Source organism: Ranitomeya imitator, chromosome 3, assembly GCF_032444005.1.
Source record: "Ranitomeya imitator isolate aRanImi1 chromosome 3, aRanImi1.pri, whole genome shotgun sequence".
In the NCBI taxonomy this organism is placed as follows: Eukaryota; Metazoa; Chordata; class Amphibia; order Anura; family Dendrobatidae; genus Ranitomeya; species Ranitomeya imitator.
In genome coordinates, this window is record NC_091284.1 from 101,234,071 (window position 1) to 101,254,585 (window position 20,515).

A 20,515-nucleotide genomic window follows, 5' to 3' on the forward strand; every position below is an offset into this window, starting at 1 on the left:
GACATCACCCCCACTCTAATTCAATATACCAAGGATTGCTGTCTCTAAAGGCCCCTTCACATTAAGCGACGCTGCAGCGATACCGACAACGATCCGGATCGCTGCAGCGTCGCTGTTTGGTCGCTGGAGAGCTGTCACACAGACAGCTCTCCAGCGACCAACGATGCTGGTAACCAGGGTAAACATCGGGTAACTAAGCGCAGGGCCGCGCTTAGTAACCCGATGTTTACCCTGGTTACCATCCTAAAAGTACACAAGATTGCCTTGTGTAGGCATGTACTATGGAGGACAGGAATGAACTTCAATCCAATATTGCAGCCGGCATGCAGCCATCGGGTAAGGAAAGGGTGAATCAAACACCCGAAAACTCCGCCCATATGACCCAAAACCAGTCCCACCAAATTCAGGTGACAGAGCCCCTTTAAATGCGGCAGCCAGGGTCATATTTCTGTCCAGCCGCTTCACCGATGCCTCCATCTTGTGCCAGTCATTACACTGGCTACCCATTCGCTACAGGATCCAGTATAAACTCATCTCTGTCACCCACAAAGCTCTCCGCAGTTATGCACCACCTTATATCTCCTCTCTCATCTCCGTCTATCGCCTTACACGTGCCCTCCGTTCTACAAATGACCTAAGACTAACATCCCCCGTAATCCGAACCTCGCACCTCCGTCTCCAAGACTTCTCTCGTGCTGCGCCAGCTCTCTGGAATGCACTTCCCCAGACGATCAGACTGATACCTAGCCCCGAACTATTCAAGTGCGCTTTCAAAACCCATCTCTTCAAACAAGCCTACCACATCAACTACTCAGTAAACTAACTTTGTCCTGTTCCCTCCTTCCAAATATTATCTGCATGTGAATCTGCACCCTACTATTCATCTGTCTTCACACCCTCCATGCACCTGATAACTGCACTTGATACTTGACTATTGCACTTACACACACGGGCTGATGACCGGATCCTGCAGCTTTATATGAAAATCCCTATTTATTATAATTGCCAGACCTGAAATAACAAGCACTTTTCACCTATTGTGTCCCCCCATTTCCTTGTAGATTGTAAGCTTGCGAGCAGGGACCTCACCCCTAATGTCACTGTTTAAATTGTCTTAAATTGTACTGAATATATTGTCTGTACATGTCCCCGCTTATTGTAAAGTGCTGCGGAATTTGTTGGCGCTATATAAATAAAAATTATTATTATTATTAATATAACTGTCATTTATGTTACTCAAAAACCCATTCGTGGCTTTGCGGCCATATTGGTATGTTATTGATTGCATATATATTTAAACATAGGGGGATCCAACAACATATGATTATATATATATATATATATATATATATATATATATATATATATATATATATAGTGCCTTGCGAAAGTATTCAGCTCCCTGGAACTATTCACCCTTTTCCCACATATCATGCTTCAAACATAAAGATGCCAAATCTAAATTTTTGGTGAAGAATCAACAACAAGTGGAACATAATTGTGAAGTTGAACGAAATTTATTGGTTATTTTAAATTTTTGTGAAAAATCAAAAACTGAAAAGTGGGGCATGCAATATTATTCGGCCCCTTTACTGCAGCAAACTCACTCCAGAAGTTCATTGTGGATCTCTGAATGATCCAATGTTGTCCTAAATGCTTAATGATGATAAATATAATCCACCTGTGTTTAATCAAGTCTCCGTATAAATGCACCTGCTCTGTGATAGTCTCAGGGTTCTGTTTGAAGCACAGAGAGCATCATGAAGACCAAGGAACACAACAGGCAGGTCCGTGATACTGTTATGGAGAAGTTTAAAGCCGGATTTGGATACAAAATGATTTCCAAAACTTTAAACATCCCAAGAAGCACTGTGCAAGTGATCATATTGAAATAGAAGTATTATCATACCACTGCAGATCTACCAAGCCCCGGCCGTCCCTCTAAACTTTCATCTCAGACAAGGAGAAGACTGATCAGAGATGCAGCCAAGAGGCCCATGATCACTCTGGATGAACTGGAGAGATCTACAGCTGAGGTGGGACAGTCTGTCCGTACAACAACAATCAGTCGTACACTGCACAAATCTGGCCTTTATGGAAGAGTGGCAAGAAGAAAGCAATTTTCTCAAAGATATACATAAAAAAGGTCGTTTAAAGCTTGCAACAAGCCACATGGGAGACACACCAAACATATGGAAGAAGGTGCTCTGGTCAGATGAAACCAAAATCGAACTTTTTGGCACCATCCCCACTGTCAAACATGGTGGTGGCAGCATCATGGTTTGGGCCCGCTTTTCTTCAGCAGGGACAGGGAAGATGATTAAAATTGATGGGAAGATGGATGGAGCCAAATACAGGACCATTCTTAAAGAAAACCTGTTGGAGTCTGCAAAAGACCTGAGACTGGGACGGAGATTTGTCTTCCATCAAGACAATGATCCCAAACATAAAGCAAAATCTACAATGGAATGGTTCACAAATAAACGTATCCAGGTGTTAGAATGGCCAAGTCAAAGTCCAGACCTCAATCCAATCAAGAATCTGTGGAAAGATCTGAAAACTGCTGTTCACAATCGATCTCCATCAAACCTCGCTGAGCTCGAGCTGTTTGCCAAGGAAGAATGGGCAAGAATTTCAGTCTCTCGATGTACAAAACTGATAGAGACATACCCCAAGTAACTTGCAGCTGTAATCGCAGCAAAAGGTGGCACAACAAAGTATTAAGTTAAAGAGGCCGAATAATATTGCACGTCCCACTTTTCAGTTTTTGATTTTTCACAAAAATTTAAAATAACTAATAAATTTCGTTCAACTTCACAATTGTGTTCCACTTGTTGTTGATTCTTCACCAAAAATTTACATTTGCTATCTTTGTTTGAAGCATGATATGTGTGAAAATGTTGAAAAGTTCAAGGGAGCCGAATACTTTCGCAAGGCACTGTACGTTTATCACCTATTTCTGTACCACTTTAATGGGGCACACAGGAAACCATGGGTGTACGCTGCTGCCACTTGGAGGGTAACAGGAGGCAAAAAAAGTTAACTCCTTAGCCGGTTTCACCCACCAACTTGAACAAGCTAATCAGTTTTAGCTTGGTGTCAGTAGGAGGCAGACACGTGACTGCTTTCAAACCTGTTTCTATCTTGGGTTGTTTGTTTTCTTTTAATTTTTTCTAATCTACAAAGTTTGCACCTACGTGTCTCGGCAGATGCAAGCCTGGGTAGAAAAGTTTTGCAAGTGTCAGTGACCTAGGTTCCCACCTAAAGGATTTCATTCTTCTCCATTTTCTGGTTCTATTTGTGCCCACTCTTGGGACAAATACTCAGTTTGTCCACTATAACGTTTACGGCCTATCCTTAGTATAGGTTATCAATGTCTGATTGGTGTGTGTGTGCGATCAGCTGTTCTCTGTGGTGTTATCGCAACTTCACTGATCAGTCATTGATGATCTATCCTAAGGATATGCCATCAATGTTAAAGTGGTGGACAACCTAGCCGAGCTCGCTGCTAAAAATGAGGATCTGGAAAATAGATCCAGAAGAAATAATATACGTATAGTGGGGCTGCCTGAAAAGACTGAGGGGAGAAATCCCACTGAGTTTGTGGAGAACTGGCTGCTGGAGAAGATTGGGAACACAGTGTTGACAAAAGTCTTTGCTGTTGAACGTGCTCATAGGGTCCCGCCGCAGCCCCCTGCCCCAGGAGCGAATCCCCGTACCATGCTTGCTAAAATACTCAATTACAGAGACAGAGACATTATCCTTAGAAAGGCTAGAGAGATGGAGGATCTGACGGCTGGAGGTCAAAAAATCGCCATTTATCCGGATTCTTCCGCTGCGGTTCAGAAACAGCGGATGAAGTTTACTGGAGTCAAGCGGCGACTGAGGGAGCTGGGAGTGCAGTACTCGGTGATGTTTCCCGCCAAGCTGAGACTGGTGGCTTTTAATAAGACCCACTTTTTCTTGACACCGGAGGACGCTACCCAGTGGCTTGATACTCATGAGAAAAAACTTAAGGGAATGGGCGACTGACATTTCGGCGAGATCCAGTTGGGATTTGTTTTCTCTGTCGATAGAGGAGAGTTCTGCGCTCGTTAGCAATGGTTAAAGAGTTGAGCAACTGTTGGGGGTTTTGCTGGGCCATATTGAAGGAATGGCCGGAGGGGACAGTACCAACTACTAAGTACCGGGGAGGAGGGTTATGCTGGGTACTGTGAACTGGTTTGGTACTTTTTCTATATGTTAATATAAGTTGAAATGTTAAGATACAATAAAGTGAAAGTTGGGGGGGAAATTGTGATTGCTATGGCAGCGGGACGCGAATGGAGAGGGTTAAGTAAGGGAGAGTGTTCGCAGTGGGCAGTGGAGCCCCACTCTTGATGAGAGGAAGAATGCGTTATATTGGGGGGGTTAGGGGGGCAAGTTGGGAGGGGGCAGGGGGGGTGGAAGGTTTGGGGCAGCTCATACTTGGGAAATTGGATACTTTAAGAAATGATGAGCCACATTATGGGAGATTGTATTAAAATATTGAGTTGGAATATGAGAGGTCTGGCGGATAAAACACGGCGGGCGGCAAGTCTGCAGTATGTCCGAGAACAGAAGGTCTCGATGATGTGTCTGCTGGAGACACATTTAGTGCGGGAGAGGGTAAACGTATTGAATAGGCGCTGGATACAGAGGGCGTATCATTCTACTTTCTCGACGTACTCTAGGGGTGTGTCTGTGTTAATACCTGCGGGGGTGCAGTATGAGGAGGTAATGGTAAAAGAGGATGTGGATGGTCAGTATGTGGTGGTGAAATGTAAAATAAATGGAGTGTTGATGTGTATAGCGGCAATGTATATTCCGCCCCCATACTCAAGTAAGAAGATAAAAGAGGTGCTGGAGAGGGTAGAGCGTTGGGGACCGTTACCATCTCTAATTATTGGCGATCTTAATAATATCTGTGATGACTTTTGGGGAAAAAACAAAAATCCCCAGAATAGAACAGGGGGACATATCACTACGTTTGGGACCTATGTCCGGGAAGTAGGTATGATTGATTTATGGAGAGTTAGACATATTGGGGAAAGGACGTACTCATGCTACTCGCCAGCTCATGGTACTTTGTCTAGGATTGACTTGGCGCTGGGTAACTGTTTACTGGACACGATGGTAGGGGAGGTGAGATATTTGCCTAGGGCTCTTTCAGACCATAGTCCAGTTGAGGTGGAATTTCGGCCGGTGGGGACACGGATCGGGAGCAGGAAGGAGTGGAAGATTCACCCTAATTGGCTACACAGTATGGACTTAGAAAAGATAAAGAAGGAGTTGGTGGAATTTTTTGAGATCAACGAGGGAAGTGTAGATGTTCTTACTTTGTGGGAAGCCATGAAGGCGTACTTGAGGGGACTGCTGTTCAGGGATATTAGCAGGTGTAAGAGGAAATCGAGAGAGACAGAGAGGTTGGCGGTTGAAGGGCTGAGGATAGCCGAAGATGAGATGGTAATAGCGGGTACTCCGGAAGCTGGGAGGAGGCTAAAGGCAGCTCAGTCAGTTGGAGGAGGTATTGCTCGGTAAGGCTGAAAGGAAGAGGGAATTCATGAATCTGGCTTTTTACCAGGAGGGCGAATCTGTGGGTCATTTGCTATCGATGGTGGCTTCTGCCCAGAGAAACACTTCCTTTGTTCATTCTTTGGTATCGGGGAGCGGTGTGGCTGTCTCTGAGACTTCAGAGATTTTGGACATTTTTGTGGATTTTTATGCGGACCTATATTCCTCTCAGGTAGATGGGTCGGTGGAAGACACGGTGGCGTTCCTTGAGGAATTGGAACTCCCAAGGCTGAGTGACATAGATAGAGAAGATTTGGAAGCTCCCATTACAGAGGAGGAATTGGGTCGGGCACTGCAGTCTATGGCTAATGGGAAGGCACCTGGCGTAGATGGATTTCCTGCTGAAATTTATAAAAACTTTGGGGAAGTGCTGATCCCTAAATTAAGGGTACTTCTGGAGGAGGGTAGGAGTGGCGGTCGTCTACCGGCATCTATGCGGGAGGCCATAATAGTGGTGATTCCTAAGGAGGGGAAGGACCCAACACAGCCGGATTCATATCGGCCAATCTCCTTGCTTACTACAGACGTTAAACTTCTGGCTAAGGTGTTCGCGATGAGGTTGACAAGTGTTATTTCCGGCCTGGTGCACTCAGACCAGTCCGGCTTTATGCCTGATCGGTCCACTGCGATCAACTTACGAAGGCTGTATATGAATTTGCAACTCAGATCCGACAACTGTGGCCAGAGAGTTATTGCATCTTTAGACGCTCATAAGGCGTTCGATAGTGTGGAGTGGGGATATCTCTGGCAGGTGCTCCGGAGTATGGGGTTTGGACCGCAGTTCATATCCTGGATTCGACTGATGTACTCGATGCCGATGGCTAGGGTTAGGGTAAATGGGGATTTATCACGGACCATACAACTGGCTAGAGGGACGAGACAGGGGTGTCCGCTCTCTCCTCTTTTGTTTGCTCTGGCTGTAGAACCACTGGCTGCTAAGCTTCGACGGTCTGATGAGGTGACTGGGTTTAAATATGGGATGATTGAAGAAAGGGTGGCGTTGTATGCGGATGACATTCTGCTATTTCTGGCTGACCCGGGTACGTCCTTGGAGGGAGCCATTGGGATTATTGAGCGTTTCGGATCGGTGTCGGGACTTAGGATAAACTGGAGTAAGTCTGTCTTGTTTAAGGTGGATGATGATGGTGGGGAGCCACTGGAGGATGGGCGACTGGAGGTGACCAGCCAATTTAAGTACCTTGGAATATGGATATCTATGCCTGTTACTGACTATATACATAGAAATCTGACTCCAATCTTAGGTGTTCTTAAAGCGAAAGCGGATGCTTGGCTTAAACTGCATTTATCTGTGGTAGGTAGGGTGAATCTTATTAAAATGATTTTGATGCCAAAAATACTGTATATTCTTCATAATGCGCCAGTTTGGATACCACGCGGGAGATTTAGACAGATTAACTCTCTGTTCAGGAATTTGATATGGGGGAGACAGCATCCGCGTATCAAACTGGAGACACTTCAGTGACCCAAGGAAGATGGGGGATTGGCATTGCCTAACCCTGAAATATATTTTCTTGCAGCCCAGAGTCAGCATTTAAAAGGCTGGGCGCATGAAGGGTCATCTGGGGCGGTACAGCGGCTGATGGAAGTGGTGACAAAAAGAAGGCCAGTGGTACAATGTTTGGAGGATGGATCCCTGGGGGCTCTGGGGAAATTATACCCGACTGTGTTGTTGATACGCAGGCTGTGGGGTAGGCTGAGACATATACGGGGGGTCACGGATTTGACTAGATTCTCACCGCTATGGCATAACAGCAACTTACAGGAGTTTGAGGCACTGGGGGTACTGACAGAATGGCAAGTCAAAGGGATTCAATACATGTATCAAATAATTGAGCGAGGTGAATTGAAATCATTTTCCCAATTACAGGCGGAGTTTGGTCTTGGGACTGTGGGGGAATTTCAGTATTTGCGGATGAGGCATGCTTTTGGAGCTCAGAGTAGAAACGGAGGTATTGGAATTCAGAGGGATATAGTACTGGAGTATGTGTGTAATGAAGGGACTACTGGGGGAGTCATATTTACTTTGTATAAAGATCTGTTGCACACTTTCCTATTGGGGTTTCCAATAATGGCGAGAGCTAAGTGGGAGAGGGATCTGGGTCCAATGGAGAATGAGACTTGGGAGTCGGTGCTAGAATGGGTCCCACGATTGTCACTGAGCGAACCGTATAGACTGTCACAGCTCTATGTGATACACAGGGTTTATAAGTCTCCGATGGTGCTATATAAGGCTGGTTTGCGTGATGATTCTGAATGCCCGAGGTGTAAAACTGCAGATGCTGATATACTCCATATGATGTGGACGTGTCCGAGACTGGCTGCTTTTTGGGTGGTAGTTTTGAGTCGTATGGAAGGTGCGTATGGATGTAAGGTGCCAAGGGATCCACTTGTGTGCTTGTTGGGATGTGTGGATGAGATTGGAGTGGATAACAACCTGAAGATAGCTATTGCCAGATTGTTATACATGGCTAGGAAGGTAATAGCTCGAAATTGGATTAGGGAAGAAACGCCGTCAAGAGGAGAGTTCCTCCAGTATGTGAAGCAGGGCCTGACCCTGGAAAAGGGGTTTTATAAAAAAAAAAGGGGGAAAATCGAAATGTTCAATAAAATGTGGTCTCCGTGGATTGCTATGGGATAGGGGTATTATAGAGGAAGAGTTAATTAAGGTTCCTAATTAATGGTAATGTTAAATGTGGCTTATATTATTGGCCGAGGGATTAGATAGTATATTGGTCTAATGATGGAAGTGCTAAGCAAGGTGAGCTGCTTTGTTGGGTGGGGTTGGGGGGTGGTGGGATTGAAGGGGAATGTTTGAAGGGGGGGGGGAAGCTTTGTATTGAAAATAAGAATGTAACATGTCATTTATCTTGTTATTCTTAATAAAAATTTATTTGAATAAAAAAAAAAAAAAAAAAAAAGTGGTGGACAACCTCTTTAAATGCATGCATCTGGGGCTTAAAATAATTTTTAGCAATTGGGTTTAATTGAAATCTTTGCACCGTTTGCCTCCTACAGTTGCTGTGTTACACGGTTATTGTTGGCTGCAGAATGAGTAACGGGTCAGCCACAAAATCTTTTATTGAGTGAAGCTAGTCAGTACATGACCACAATTGTGCAAATCATGTACTTGTGTCCACATGACGACTGATTGCACTGATAATAAGGGGGAATCCTGACTGCGTGCTAATTGTGCTTATTGCACACTGCCACACTGCCAGGATTCAGCAGCAATCTACAGATACATAGAATGACTGCAGAAGTTTACCTGAAGACTGGAAAACTGTTATTTTGACATGGATTTTCATAGTAAGCAAGCAGCCTCATCAGGTTTGAGAGATCTATATAATAATCTGTGAAGCTTGTGAAATTTGATGACACATCCACTTTGATAAAGCCAAATAAATCTGTTGTTCATATTTTTTGTGGAAAGAAGTATTTTTTTTTTCTACCTTAACGTGGTCTGTATAGTTCAGGTCATCTGGTAGCCTCGCGTTAGCCACTTGTTTGTTTTATAAATGTGTAACGATTAATCTATATATAATTTCTGACTATACCACATTCCCTGTATATCTTTGTATTTAACAATGATCATTTATATATCTTGGAGTTTGAGATGAAAATTCAATAACTTGATGTGAGCATAATCTTCTGCAGACATCACACAAGACTGAAGCTTCATCTATCATAGAATTTGCAAAGCGTCTGTATGAAAATACGCAAAAAGACAGAGCATACCTCCAGCGACAGGTGAGGACTGAGATCTCCAAATCCTCTTTGCATAATGCCACTATTTTGTGACCTAAGAGTTGTTACTTGCTTTAATTTTGTTTTTGGGTAAGAAGTTATTTGAGTTTAAAGGTTTGCTAAAACAAATAAAATAATTTTCAACATTATACAAACATAGAAATGTGGAAATAAGTTACCTGTAAGGATGAGCGAACGTGCTCGGATAAGGTGTTATCCAAGCACGCATTAGTGCTAATCAAGTGACTTTGCCATGCTCAAATAATATGTTCGAGTCCTTTCGGCATCACGTCTCGTGACTGTTAGGGTACCGTCACACTAAGCGACGCTGCAGCGATACCGACAACGATGTCGATCGCTGCAGCGTCGCTGTTTGGTCGCTGGAGAGCTGTCACACAGACAGCTCTCCTACGACCAACGATCCCGAAGTCCCCTGGTAACCAGGGTAAACATTGGGTTACTAAGCGCAGGGCCGCGCTTAGTAAACCGATGTTTACCCTGGTTACCAGCGTAAACGTAAAAAAACCAAACACTACATACTTACCTTCCGTGTCTGTCCTCCGGCGCTGTGCTTTCCTCTGCACTGTCAGCGCCGGTCAGCCGGTAAGCAGAGCGGTGACGTCACCGCTGTGCTTTCCGGCTGGCCGGCGCTCACAGCCAGTGCAGAGAAGCAGAGCGCCGGAGGACAGACACGGAAGGTAAGTATGTAGTGTTTGTTTTTTTTACTTTTACTCTGGTAACCAGGGTAAACATCGGGTTACTAAGCGCGGCCCTGTGCTTAGTAACCCGATATTTACCCTGGTTAGCAGTGAAGACATCGCTGGATCGGTGTCACACACGCCAATCCAGCGATGTCTGCAGGGAGTCCAGCGACGAAATAAAGTTCTGGACTTTCCTCATCGACCAACGATCTCCCAGCAGGGCCCTGATCGTTGGTCGCTGTCACACAGAACGATTTCCTTAACGATATCGTTGCTACGTCACAAAAAGCAACGATATCGTTAACGATATCGTTATGTGTGGCGGTACCTTTAGACAGCCGCAACACATGCAGGAAGTGTCTAACAAACAGGCAATCATCGCATGTGCTGCGGCTGTCTGACAGCCACGAGACGTGCACGCTGAAGACACGAGTACGTTCACTCATCACTATTACTGACCTTTTAAAGGGTTTTTATTGTTTATAGTGCTTAGTGAAAAGTCCCCCCATCCCTTATTATATACCAATAACTTCAAAAGCAAAGGAATTTTACAAGGAATTCACAAAATAAATGTTTATATTTTATACGTAATGGTGGGTAATAATGTGACGCAGAAGTGAAAAAAGTAGCAGTACTCATCTTATTGTCCTGTTTGTATCCTAGCTGAGCCATAGCCGCAAGCTTTTAGCAGATCACATGAGCATTTTGCAGAAGATAAGCGAGAAGCTAAAGGGCAATCTACGTCAGAGGGATGAAATGAAAACCCTCATGGAAGAAGCTATAGAGGCCAAAGACGCGGTATTTACACCTGTCCCTACTCTAACTTAATACCTTTAGTATGGGGCAACATGTCTCGGTGTATATAGCACCCACTAGTGGATTTTAGAGCCCGACATGTCAATGTTTTCTTCCATTTGACTTTTCCTTGTAACTGTAGAGGACACCTACCAAGCTGAAAGTCATTTGACTGCAATATCTTTCCATGTGTTGATGTTCCCAGGCAAACCAATGTCTTCAGGATCTTGAGATCCACTCTTCAGCAGTCATTACAGAGCTTCGCGGGGATTTAGAATATGAAAAGCAGCTTTCAGACTCTGTAAAAGAGGCTTATGATCAGCAGGTGATTGCAAAGTTTATACTGTTAAAAATGGTACTGTATTTTCAACAAAGTTTGCATAAATCAGTAATACAAGTAATTATTAGAAATTTTGTAATGTATCTGATCAGAGAAATCTGCTTCCTTTACCTGTTATCAGGCACTTATTCCCCTCCCCCACCTCCTGAGCTCACCCTCCACTGTGAAAAAGCAGCTCACACCTGTGGTGCTTAGAGGACACGGGCTGCAGGTGTCATGTGACTCATCCTATTATCCTCTATGGAGAGGGGAGTGAGCAGCAATCAGAAAAGCATCATGCAGAGCTCTGTAACAAGTGTTGTACCTCACATCAGAGGTTGATTCAGATCAACACAGCTGAGCTCTGCTGTATAATGTCCTCCATGTTACTGCAGCTTGGCTCTGAGAGCTAAAAGGTGAATGAAGAGCAGGCATTCCCCTGTCTGTGCCTTTAGGAGAGATCACTGCAGCTCGTCTCCTGCCCCATCTCCCAGTAGATTGCAAGTTACTGATGGAGCGTGCTGAGGGGAAAAGTGGTAAGAATATAGGACATAAGTCACACAGTGGTCAGAAATAGTGTTATTACTCATGTACACACAGGACAACTTATTCTGAATAGTTACCATATTTTGCAGATTATAACACACACTTTCCCCCCCAAATTTGGAGTGGGGTGATGCTGCGGGCCCTGGACAGGGAGGAGGGGGTGGCCCGGTGGAGAACATGTCATCAGTGCAGGAAGAAATGGAATCCCCGCTGCACATTGCTTTTCCAGCGGCGAGCTTCAGAAAAATGCTAGAGCCGAGATCTCAGTCTGCGCATGTGCCATCTCGGAAGATTATTTTCCAGGACCTGCAGCATTGCCCCAATCCTGCATCTGCCGGCTTCCTGCATCGGTAGCCCTGTCTCCACCACCGTCCAACGCGGTAAGCTAAATTCAGGCTATAAGACAGTCCCCCATTTGACACATTCAACCTTTTTGTTTCCTATTTTCCTCGTCAAAATTTGGGGGGTGTACTTATAGTCCGCAAAATACGGTACTTGAAAGCACAGTTACCCTTTAGGTCCGTTATTACAGGTAATGAGTGCAGAGTAGGAGGGCTTGTTAAAGAAAAGCTAACAGGTCTGAGAGAGCCTGAATTCTTGCTGGTTGGGAGGTGATCAAATACTTATTTCATGCAATAAAATGCAATTTAATTATTTAAAAATCATGCAATGTGATTTTCTGTTTTTTATTTTTTGAATTCTGTCTCTCATGGTTGAAGTGTACCTATGATAAAAATTACAGCCCTCTCCATTCTTTGTAGGTGGGAAAACTTGCAAAGTAGGCAGTGTATCAAATACATAGTAACATAGTTATTAAGGTTGAAGGATATACTTATTGTCTCCACTGTATGTGACCCCAGACTAAAGGTGTTATCCCACAATAAGAGCCCTGTGTCCCCTGTTCCTCCTCCACTACATGAATCTTCGGTCGCACTGTTTCTGGATGCTGCCTAAAATCTTTGCTTTTCCTCTAAAGCGTTCCTACAATGAAGAATTGGCAGAGTTTGTAAATAGGGCTGAGATCGTTTGTTCTGAAATGGAAGAGGACCGAACCCAGTTGCAGAGGCAGGTAATGAGATAACATTTGGATCATGTCAAAAATGTCACTTCACCAGACTGGACTACTTTATATAGGATCAGCATTATATAAATGACGCATTGCAAACCCAGAGGATGATTAGAGCTAGTAATGCTTTATGTACATCTATCTGGTCTGCAGCAGTTACAATTTAGAGAACCCACGCAAGAGTCAATATGTATTTGCTATTATGGAACTTCAGGAATGAATGCAATTTTGTCTTGTGGTAAGCTGAACTCGCCAATTATGACTGCCAAGTCTGCAGGGCTGTGGAGTCCGTGGCCATTTTGGTGGAATCGGTATAAAATGGACCGAATCCTAAAATATATACCGTAATAAATTGGGTTCAGTAGTACGGAATGCAGGATGTGCGGAATATTTTTCCATAAGAATTTGGGAAAGATATGAAATGTCGTATAAGTGTTTGTTCTGTTCCTGATCTAAGGATCGGAGCTTTTAGTTGAGATGAATCTGTAGATGCTCAGTAGTGATCAATGCTGTGGACTTGGGGTCAGGGAAATTGAGGAGTCTGAAGTTTGGCTTACTGGCTCCACAGCCAAGCTAGTCTGTCTGGCACCCGACTCTCAGCCCTGCTACTCAGCCTGGCACCCGACTCCACAGCCCTGATAGTCTGCCTGGCACCCGACTCCACAGCCCTGATAGTCTGCCTGGCACCCGACTCCATAGCCCTGCTAGTCTGCATGGCACCCGACTCCATAGCCCTGCAAGTCTGTCTGGCACCCGACTCTCAGCCCTGCTACTCAGCCTGGCACCCGACTCCATAGCCCTGCTAGTCTGTCTGGCACCCGACTCCACAGCCCTGATAGTCTGCCTGGCACCCGACTCCATAGCACTGCTAGTCTGTCTGGCACCCGACTCCATAGCCCTGCTAGTCTGTCTGGCACCCGACTCCACAGCCCTGATAGTCTGCCTGGCACCCGACTCCATAGCACTGCTAGTCTGTCTGGCACCCGACTCCATAGCCCTGCTAGTCTGCCTGGCACCCGACTCCACAGCCCTGCTAGTCTGTCTGGCACCCGACTCCATAGCCCTGCTAGTCTGTCTGGCCCCGACTCCATAGCACTGCTTGTCTGCCTGGCACCCGACTCCATAGCACCGCTAGTCTGTCTGGCACCCATCCCCATAGCCCTGCTTGTCTGCCTGGCACCCGACTCCATAGCCCTGCTAGTCTGCCTGGCACCCGACTCCATAGCACTGCTAGTCTGTCTGGCACCCGACTCCATAGCCCTGCTAGTCTGTCTAGCACCCGACTCCATAGCCCTGCTAGTCTGTCTGGCCCCGACTCCATAGCACTGCTTGTCTGCCTGGCACCCGACTCCATAGCACCGCTAGTCTGTCTGGCACCCATCCCCATAGCCCTGCTTGTCTGCCTGGCACCCAACTCCATAGCCCTGCTAGTCTGCCTGGCACCCGACTCCACAGCCCTGCTAGTCTGCCTGGCACCCGACTCCACAGCCCTGCTAGTCTGCCTGGCACCCGATTCCATAGCCCTGCTAGTCTGTCTGGCACCCATCCCCATAGCCCTGCTAGTCTGCCTGGCCCCCGACTGCACAGCCCTGCTATTCTGCCTGACACCCAACCCCACAGCCCTGCTAGTCTGCCTGGCACCCGACTCCATAGCCCTGCTAGTCTGCCTGGCACCCGACTCCACAGCCCTGCTAGTCTGCCTGGCACCCGACTCCACAGCCCTGCTAGTCTGCCTGGCCCCCGACTCCACAGCCCTGCTATTCTGCCTGACACCCAACTTCACAGCCCTGCTATTCTGCCTGGCACCCGACTCCATAGCCCTGCTACTCTGTTTGGCACCCGACTCCATAGCCCTGCTAGTCTGCCTGGCACCCGACTCCATAGCCCTGCTAGTCTGCCTGGCACCCGACTCCACAGCCCTGCTAGTCTGCCTGGCACCTGACTCCATAGCCCTGCTAGTCTGCCTGGCACCTCATTGATTCTCCTCACATGTAGTCACTAGTGCAGTAATAGTCAGCTTGGCATATTACGGCTTTCAGTGCAGCATGTGTAGTCAGATCCAGGGGCGACACGTTTCATGATATGTGCGGCCTCCACTGTTTATGAAGCACAGATGTGTCTGCACTTGTGGGTCCATTCTATATCATACGATGGGAGATGCAGAAATAGCTGGTGGAGCAAAGGTCGGCACTTCCATCGTTTCTTACTTGTGATGTGATTAATCAGTACTCTATTTCTCGCCATCTTGCCATTACTGCAGTATAACATGTGGATTATTATAGTCCCTGCTGAAACAGTTTTTTTTGTTAGTTTACCTTGTCTATATGGTCAAAATTATTTCATGATTAATTCAGATTTTTTTTCCTACAAATTTAAGGAGGGTGTAATACTGACGGGTATCCTCTTCATGAATCTGGAGCGTGTGTTGAGTATGCACTATACTTGGCGTTCAGAATACCACAGCTCGTCATCGAATAGATGAGCTCTGGCTCCGACCATCGGTCCCTCCACAGCTCCACCAAATGTCATGAAAATGCCAAAGCCGCAAAATGTAGGCATGACTCGTAGTTACGCTTAGATTTTGCATTTTTTCAAAGCTTTTACAGCAGAATTCTGGCGGAAAAGCTTTGAGGAATCGGGTCCTGTTTATCCAGTGCTACGTAGGAGCTTAAATTGCAGCATGTTTTAGAATACAAGGCCTTTTGTTTATGACCATTTTCATTCTGCATTTGTTCTACATGTTCCCTACCATCTGCTTTGTTTTTTCCTTCTCCTTCGTCCCTGTTACCTGATGGTAGTGCTCTCAGGCGAGGGAGCTGATGTCTCAGCACTGGCGTCTGTTTGAAGTTATGAAGGAGAAGACACAGACGGCTCTTGGAGAGTACAAGGAAGCCAAGATGGAAAGGGACTTGGCAGTTCAAGAAAATGAAAAGGTGAGTTTTTGATTGACAGCAGAATAAATGTGTTTGTGTATTCATATATTATACGTATTTGGGCACTGTTGTAATGACAGACTCCTTACATGCACATTATTGATCCTGCTAGGTAACGGCTGAGAATGATCGGCTGAAGCTGGAGAATTCACGGCTGGGCTCAGGTTTGTGTTATTGATTTACCTTTATTTTTTGTTGGAGTGGCTGCACATATGCACTTTATCTGTAATTTTGACAAGTGTAATGAATATTAACCTTTCAAAGAAAATGATTAAATGCAATTACATAAAAAATATTAAAATCTAGCTTGCTCTGAACAGCCGCGGATGAAATCCTCAGTAGCTCTATGCCCTGCTGTGTTTTCACTATTCTCCTGCACAATCACTTAATTGTTTGGGGAAACTGCTGTTTCACCAGCAAGATTGCAGTACTGATCTTCATGGTCCTGTGGTTTTGGCATGGGAAACTGTTTTAAATGAGCAAAATTAAAGTGATCAGCCTCTTTCTTGATAGTGCAGAGCTTTTCTCACAAAATGACTGGCATTCCTGTCCATCTGATGGCTGCTGGAAGAGCATGTGTCCATCAGCTTCTTACAACTGTAGAGTCTCTCATCCGAGATAATGGGGTCAATTATTCTAATCATCAGAGCTCTGATCAGAGTTTCGACATAGTGTGATCCGAATCTCTCGGATGAGAAAATCAGAGCCCACTGTGAGGAGAAGATGGGCAACAACATTTTTACATCTTCTCCATTCTGTGAGTCCGCAGAAATCGTACTGAATTCAGATGTCATCTGAGTGCAGTCCAATGTTTTCCATGCACCCATAGACTTAAATGGGTGAGTGGCATCCAATTTAAAAGAGAAATTACAACATGCTGATTCTGTGGGTGATAAACATCAGGCATCAGTGCTGCCCCATTGAATAATATTGGTCCGAGTTCTATCTGATAATACATCGGATAGCACTCGTCCGATCTATACGCCCGTGTGAGTGAGCCCTGAAGGGGTTTTCCAATTGGAGGAGGTTGATGGACAGGTCTGGTCAAATACTTCTCCACCAGCTGCCGTTGTATGGACACACACATGTTGGTCAGTTTGTGAGGTTAGCTGCACTTACAAGAGAAAGTGGCCGATCCCTCTAAATTAATGTGCCAGGGGAGCAATGAAAAGACCACGGCAGCGCACGACTTCTGTGTGAATGCAGCCTTAGTGCAGTTCTTTGTGAGCCATCACCCTTTTTTTTTTTTCATTTCCACAAAATTTTTTCTAATTTCGTGTTCTTTATTTTTTATGTTTTTCAGAGCTAGAGTTGCTGATGGATCGCTTGTGTGCACTGGAATCTGAAGCTGAGCAAATGAAAGAGGAAAAGTCTGAACTGGAAGAGCTGCTCTCGGCGAAGGAGTCCTCTATGAAACTGCTTAAAAAAGAGCTGAATGAGGCGACTGCTCGGTATGAGCCGCCCAGTAATATTGCTGTTGTGTGCTGAGGACGGTACAGTGACTTTATTGGGAATATTGCAATGTTCAGTTTCTCTGGAGGAATTAAACACGGGCTGCCCTTTTTGCACCACAAGTTGCAGATAATCGTTGGTTGTTTAAGCACTGGGACACCCTGTTTTATTTCTATTGTTTGGGTCCCTTCCAGTAAAAGAAACAAAAACCTAAACACATACTTTTTCTGAAGTGGTTTAATGTATAAACATTCTATTTTCTTCTAATTCATTTTCTCAATTTTTATTTCAGTGGACGGGAAAATCAAGATCACGTCAAGCACCTCTCTGGATGGGTTGTGCCCAGGTATATCATATTTGATATTTATTACCGTATTTTTCAGACTATAAGGCGCACTCCAAATGTTCAGATGGAAAATAGGGGAAAAAAAAATTAATGTGTTAAATGGGGGTCCGTCTTACAGTCTGTATTCAGCTTACTGGGGGGATCGGCAGCGTTGGTGGAGCGTGGTCACAGGGGGTGTTCGGTGGTCCTGTGATATGACTCCCATCCCAGGCTGTTGCAGTAGGTGCGATGGCTTCCGGGAAATCCCATCCCAGGCTGGTGTGGTAGGTTCAGCGGTGGTGATCCGCCGGCATTTTGTGAAAGCCCAGAGGCCCCCCGCATATCCATTGCTGCGATGCGCTGGCCTCTGGGAAAATGGCCGCCGGGGGCGGCGCCTGCTCAGATTGAGATCTCGGCGACGAGATCTCGGGAGACGAGATCTCATTGCCAAGATCTCAATCTGAGCATGCACCACCCCGGCAGCCATTTTCCCAAAAGCCACCTCATAGCAGCAGTGGATATGCGGGGGGCCTCCGGGCTTTCACAAAATGTCGGCGGAGCCCCCCACACTACAGAGCACCACCCCTGAACCAGCCTCGAAAGGGAGGGTGATCATCACCCTGCAGCGTCGGACCGGGACATGTATATTCCGACTATAAGATGCACCCCCATTTTCCCCCCCAAATTTTGGGGAATAAAGTGCGTCTTCTAGTCCAAAAATACGGTATATTGGTGTTTCGTAATGAAATCAGAGAAAGTTTTAGAATATAATTTATTATGGGCAAAGTGGTTTTGCCTTATGAGACGAGTCCTGTGTAATAGTAATGTTGAACAATTGGATTTTTGTACGTAATGTAAAATCCTTTTTTGGTGTTTAATGCATTGGGGGACACGGGGCCGCGAGTATACAGTACATCGTGCCACTAGGAGGCTTCATACGAAGTGAAAAAAATGTGTTGGATCTGCTTGATGGGCTGTACCCTTTTCTCAGAAACTAGACAGCTCAGTTTTGTGCTAAGAGTAAGCGAACAACCAAAAAAAATTGTAAAAATTCCATAATAAAGCAGTAACTAACAATAAGTGAACTAGGAAAAAAGACACCTAGGCCTCTGGCAAAAGAACTGACCCCTAGCAAGATAACAGAACAGGATGGGAGCTCTCTCCTTCAATTTACTCAACTAGCAAGAGATTTTACGATGAGAAAAAAAAAATCCTGTTAATGGCATTGGGGGACACAGGATCTTTAGGATATTACACAGCAGACACAGTGGATGGGAACAGCAGCTGGCCATGCATATTGCCTACCAGACTAGCATGCAATATCATACATCCCAAGTTGGCACTGGCAGAAGCAATAGAATGGATCATGTAGAATCTGACAAGTGTGGACAGAAGCCCAGATGACAGTCGGTGGACTCCGCGTCAGGGAGCACGTTTGCTCCAGGTACTAATACCATTCACTCTCCTATAGCGATCTGCATTGCGCTTGAAGCCCCATACTTGCCTTATACGAACGGCACTACTTATGTACGGTCTACTTCTGCTATTGAACATTATGTAACTGATGAAGGTCACCACGGACCGAAACGTTTTATTATTCACACTACAATACACCTTGCTGCAATATATACTTAAGTTGAGTGCTGGGTTTACTATCTTGCATCTGTATGGTTTGGGAACCTAACCCTAGCACCTCCCTTTATTTCGTAGTTGTCCTCACGCTGTCTTTTCTATACGTCGTTCCTTGCACATAGACCAATGAAGTGCAAGTTAAATCATGTACCACAGAATTAATTTAATGGATAAAAAAACTTTTACAACTCAAAAATAAATATAAAACTGGCTCTTTGTTCATTTGTTATTGAGTTGTTAAATTAATTCTGGGAGTCCCTTGCTGGATTGGCAATCACTCTGGTACATGATTTAACTTGAACTTCATTGCTCTATATGCAAGGAGAAGAGGCTGACCTGGAAGAAGGGTGGGTAAGAATCTTATATCACTCCGGTGTAGGAGAGTAGAGTATGAGAAGAGGAGTCACGAAAGGAGCAAAATCTCTGGGAGTGCTTAGGTGGCTGAGAGAGTGTACAGATCTGGGGACGCAGGGCACTCAAGCCTCCAGTAGCTCAAGCCTCCAGTAGCATCCGTGATTATTTCCTCTTGGTGCTTTTCAAAGATCTTTTCCTCAGTGAAGGAGAGCCCAGCAAGGGCCTTTTGGATGATGGGTCAGCCGACCATGATCTATATAGGCCTTGCTGATCCAGAATGTTGTAAAGGCAAGATTTAAGGAGGAGCCTACTTCAGAAAAAGGACACTTTAAAGCAGGAGACTGTCTAATCTAGTGGGATTGGAAGTCATGCTCATCTCTGGGTGTTTCCATTCTTTGGCAAGATAATTATCAAAGTCTTCGTGGTTTGGAAAGGCGATTTGATACTGGTAGTCCCGCCAGAAGGATAAAGCTTCTCGGGAAGGAGATGCAGATTTCTCTTTGACTTAGGCGTCTTTCACACTTCCGTCTTTACAGATCCATCGCAATGCGTCGTTTTGGGAAAAAAACGGATCCTGCAAGTGTGCCTGCAGGATCCGTTTTTTTCCTCATAGACTTGTATTAGCGACGGATGACCACACGTCGCGTCCGTTGTGCGACGGATCCATCGTGTTTTGGCGGACCGTCGTCACAAAAAAACTTTCAATGTAAGGCTTCTTTCACACTTCAGTTGTTTGGCGTCAGTCTGCTCCAACATCGTGACGGATCCGTCACAATTGTTGAGAAAACGGTTCTAATGGATCTGGGTTTTTTTACGCATCCGTGTATCTGGGAAAAGTATCTACTTTTTGGAGCATGCTCAATTGAAAAAGCAGATTGGGGTGACGGATCCGCCAAATGACGGTCGCAATGGATCCGTCGCCCATAGGCGGCCATTCTAGGAAATGGCGGACGTGACGGATCCGTCATGAACCGCCATTTCGGCGCAGACAAAAAACGTTGCAATGTCATTCAATGTCCAGATGGCGTCCGCCAA

At 45.4% G+C, this 20,515-nt stretch overlaps 1 protein-coding gene across 3 annotated transcripts in view; it reads left to right on the top strand.

Annotated features, from left to right (window-relative positions):
• The window catches only part of SPAG5 (sperm associated antigen 5), a 100,970-nt gene that overhangs the window by 49,015 nt on the left and 31,440 nt on the right, over positions 1-20,515 (top strand). For all 3 annotated transcript variants that reach the window (XM_069761231.1, XM_069761230.1, XM_069761232.1), the window contains 8 exons: positions 9,268-9,360; positions 10,722-10,856; positions 11,059-11,178; positions 12,695-12,787; positions 15,583-15,717; positions 15,830-15,881; positions 17,021-17,168; positions 17,462-17,515. In XM_069761231.1, coding sequence (XP_069617332.1) covers positions 9,268-9,360; positions 10,722-10,856; positions 11,059-11,178; positions 12,695-12,787; positions 15,583-15,717; positions 15,830-15,881; positions 17,021-17,168; positions 17,462-17,515 — 830 coding nt within the window. The remainder of the gene's footprint in view (positions 1-9,267; positions 9,361-10,721; positions 10,857-11,058; positions 11,179-12,694; positions 12,788-15,582; positions 15,718-15,829; positions 15,882-17,020; positions 17,169-17,461; positions 17,516-20,515) is intronic.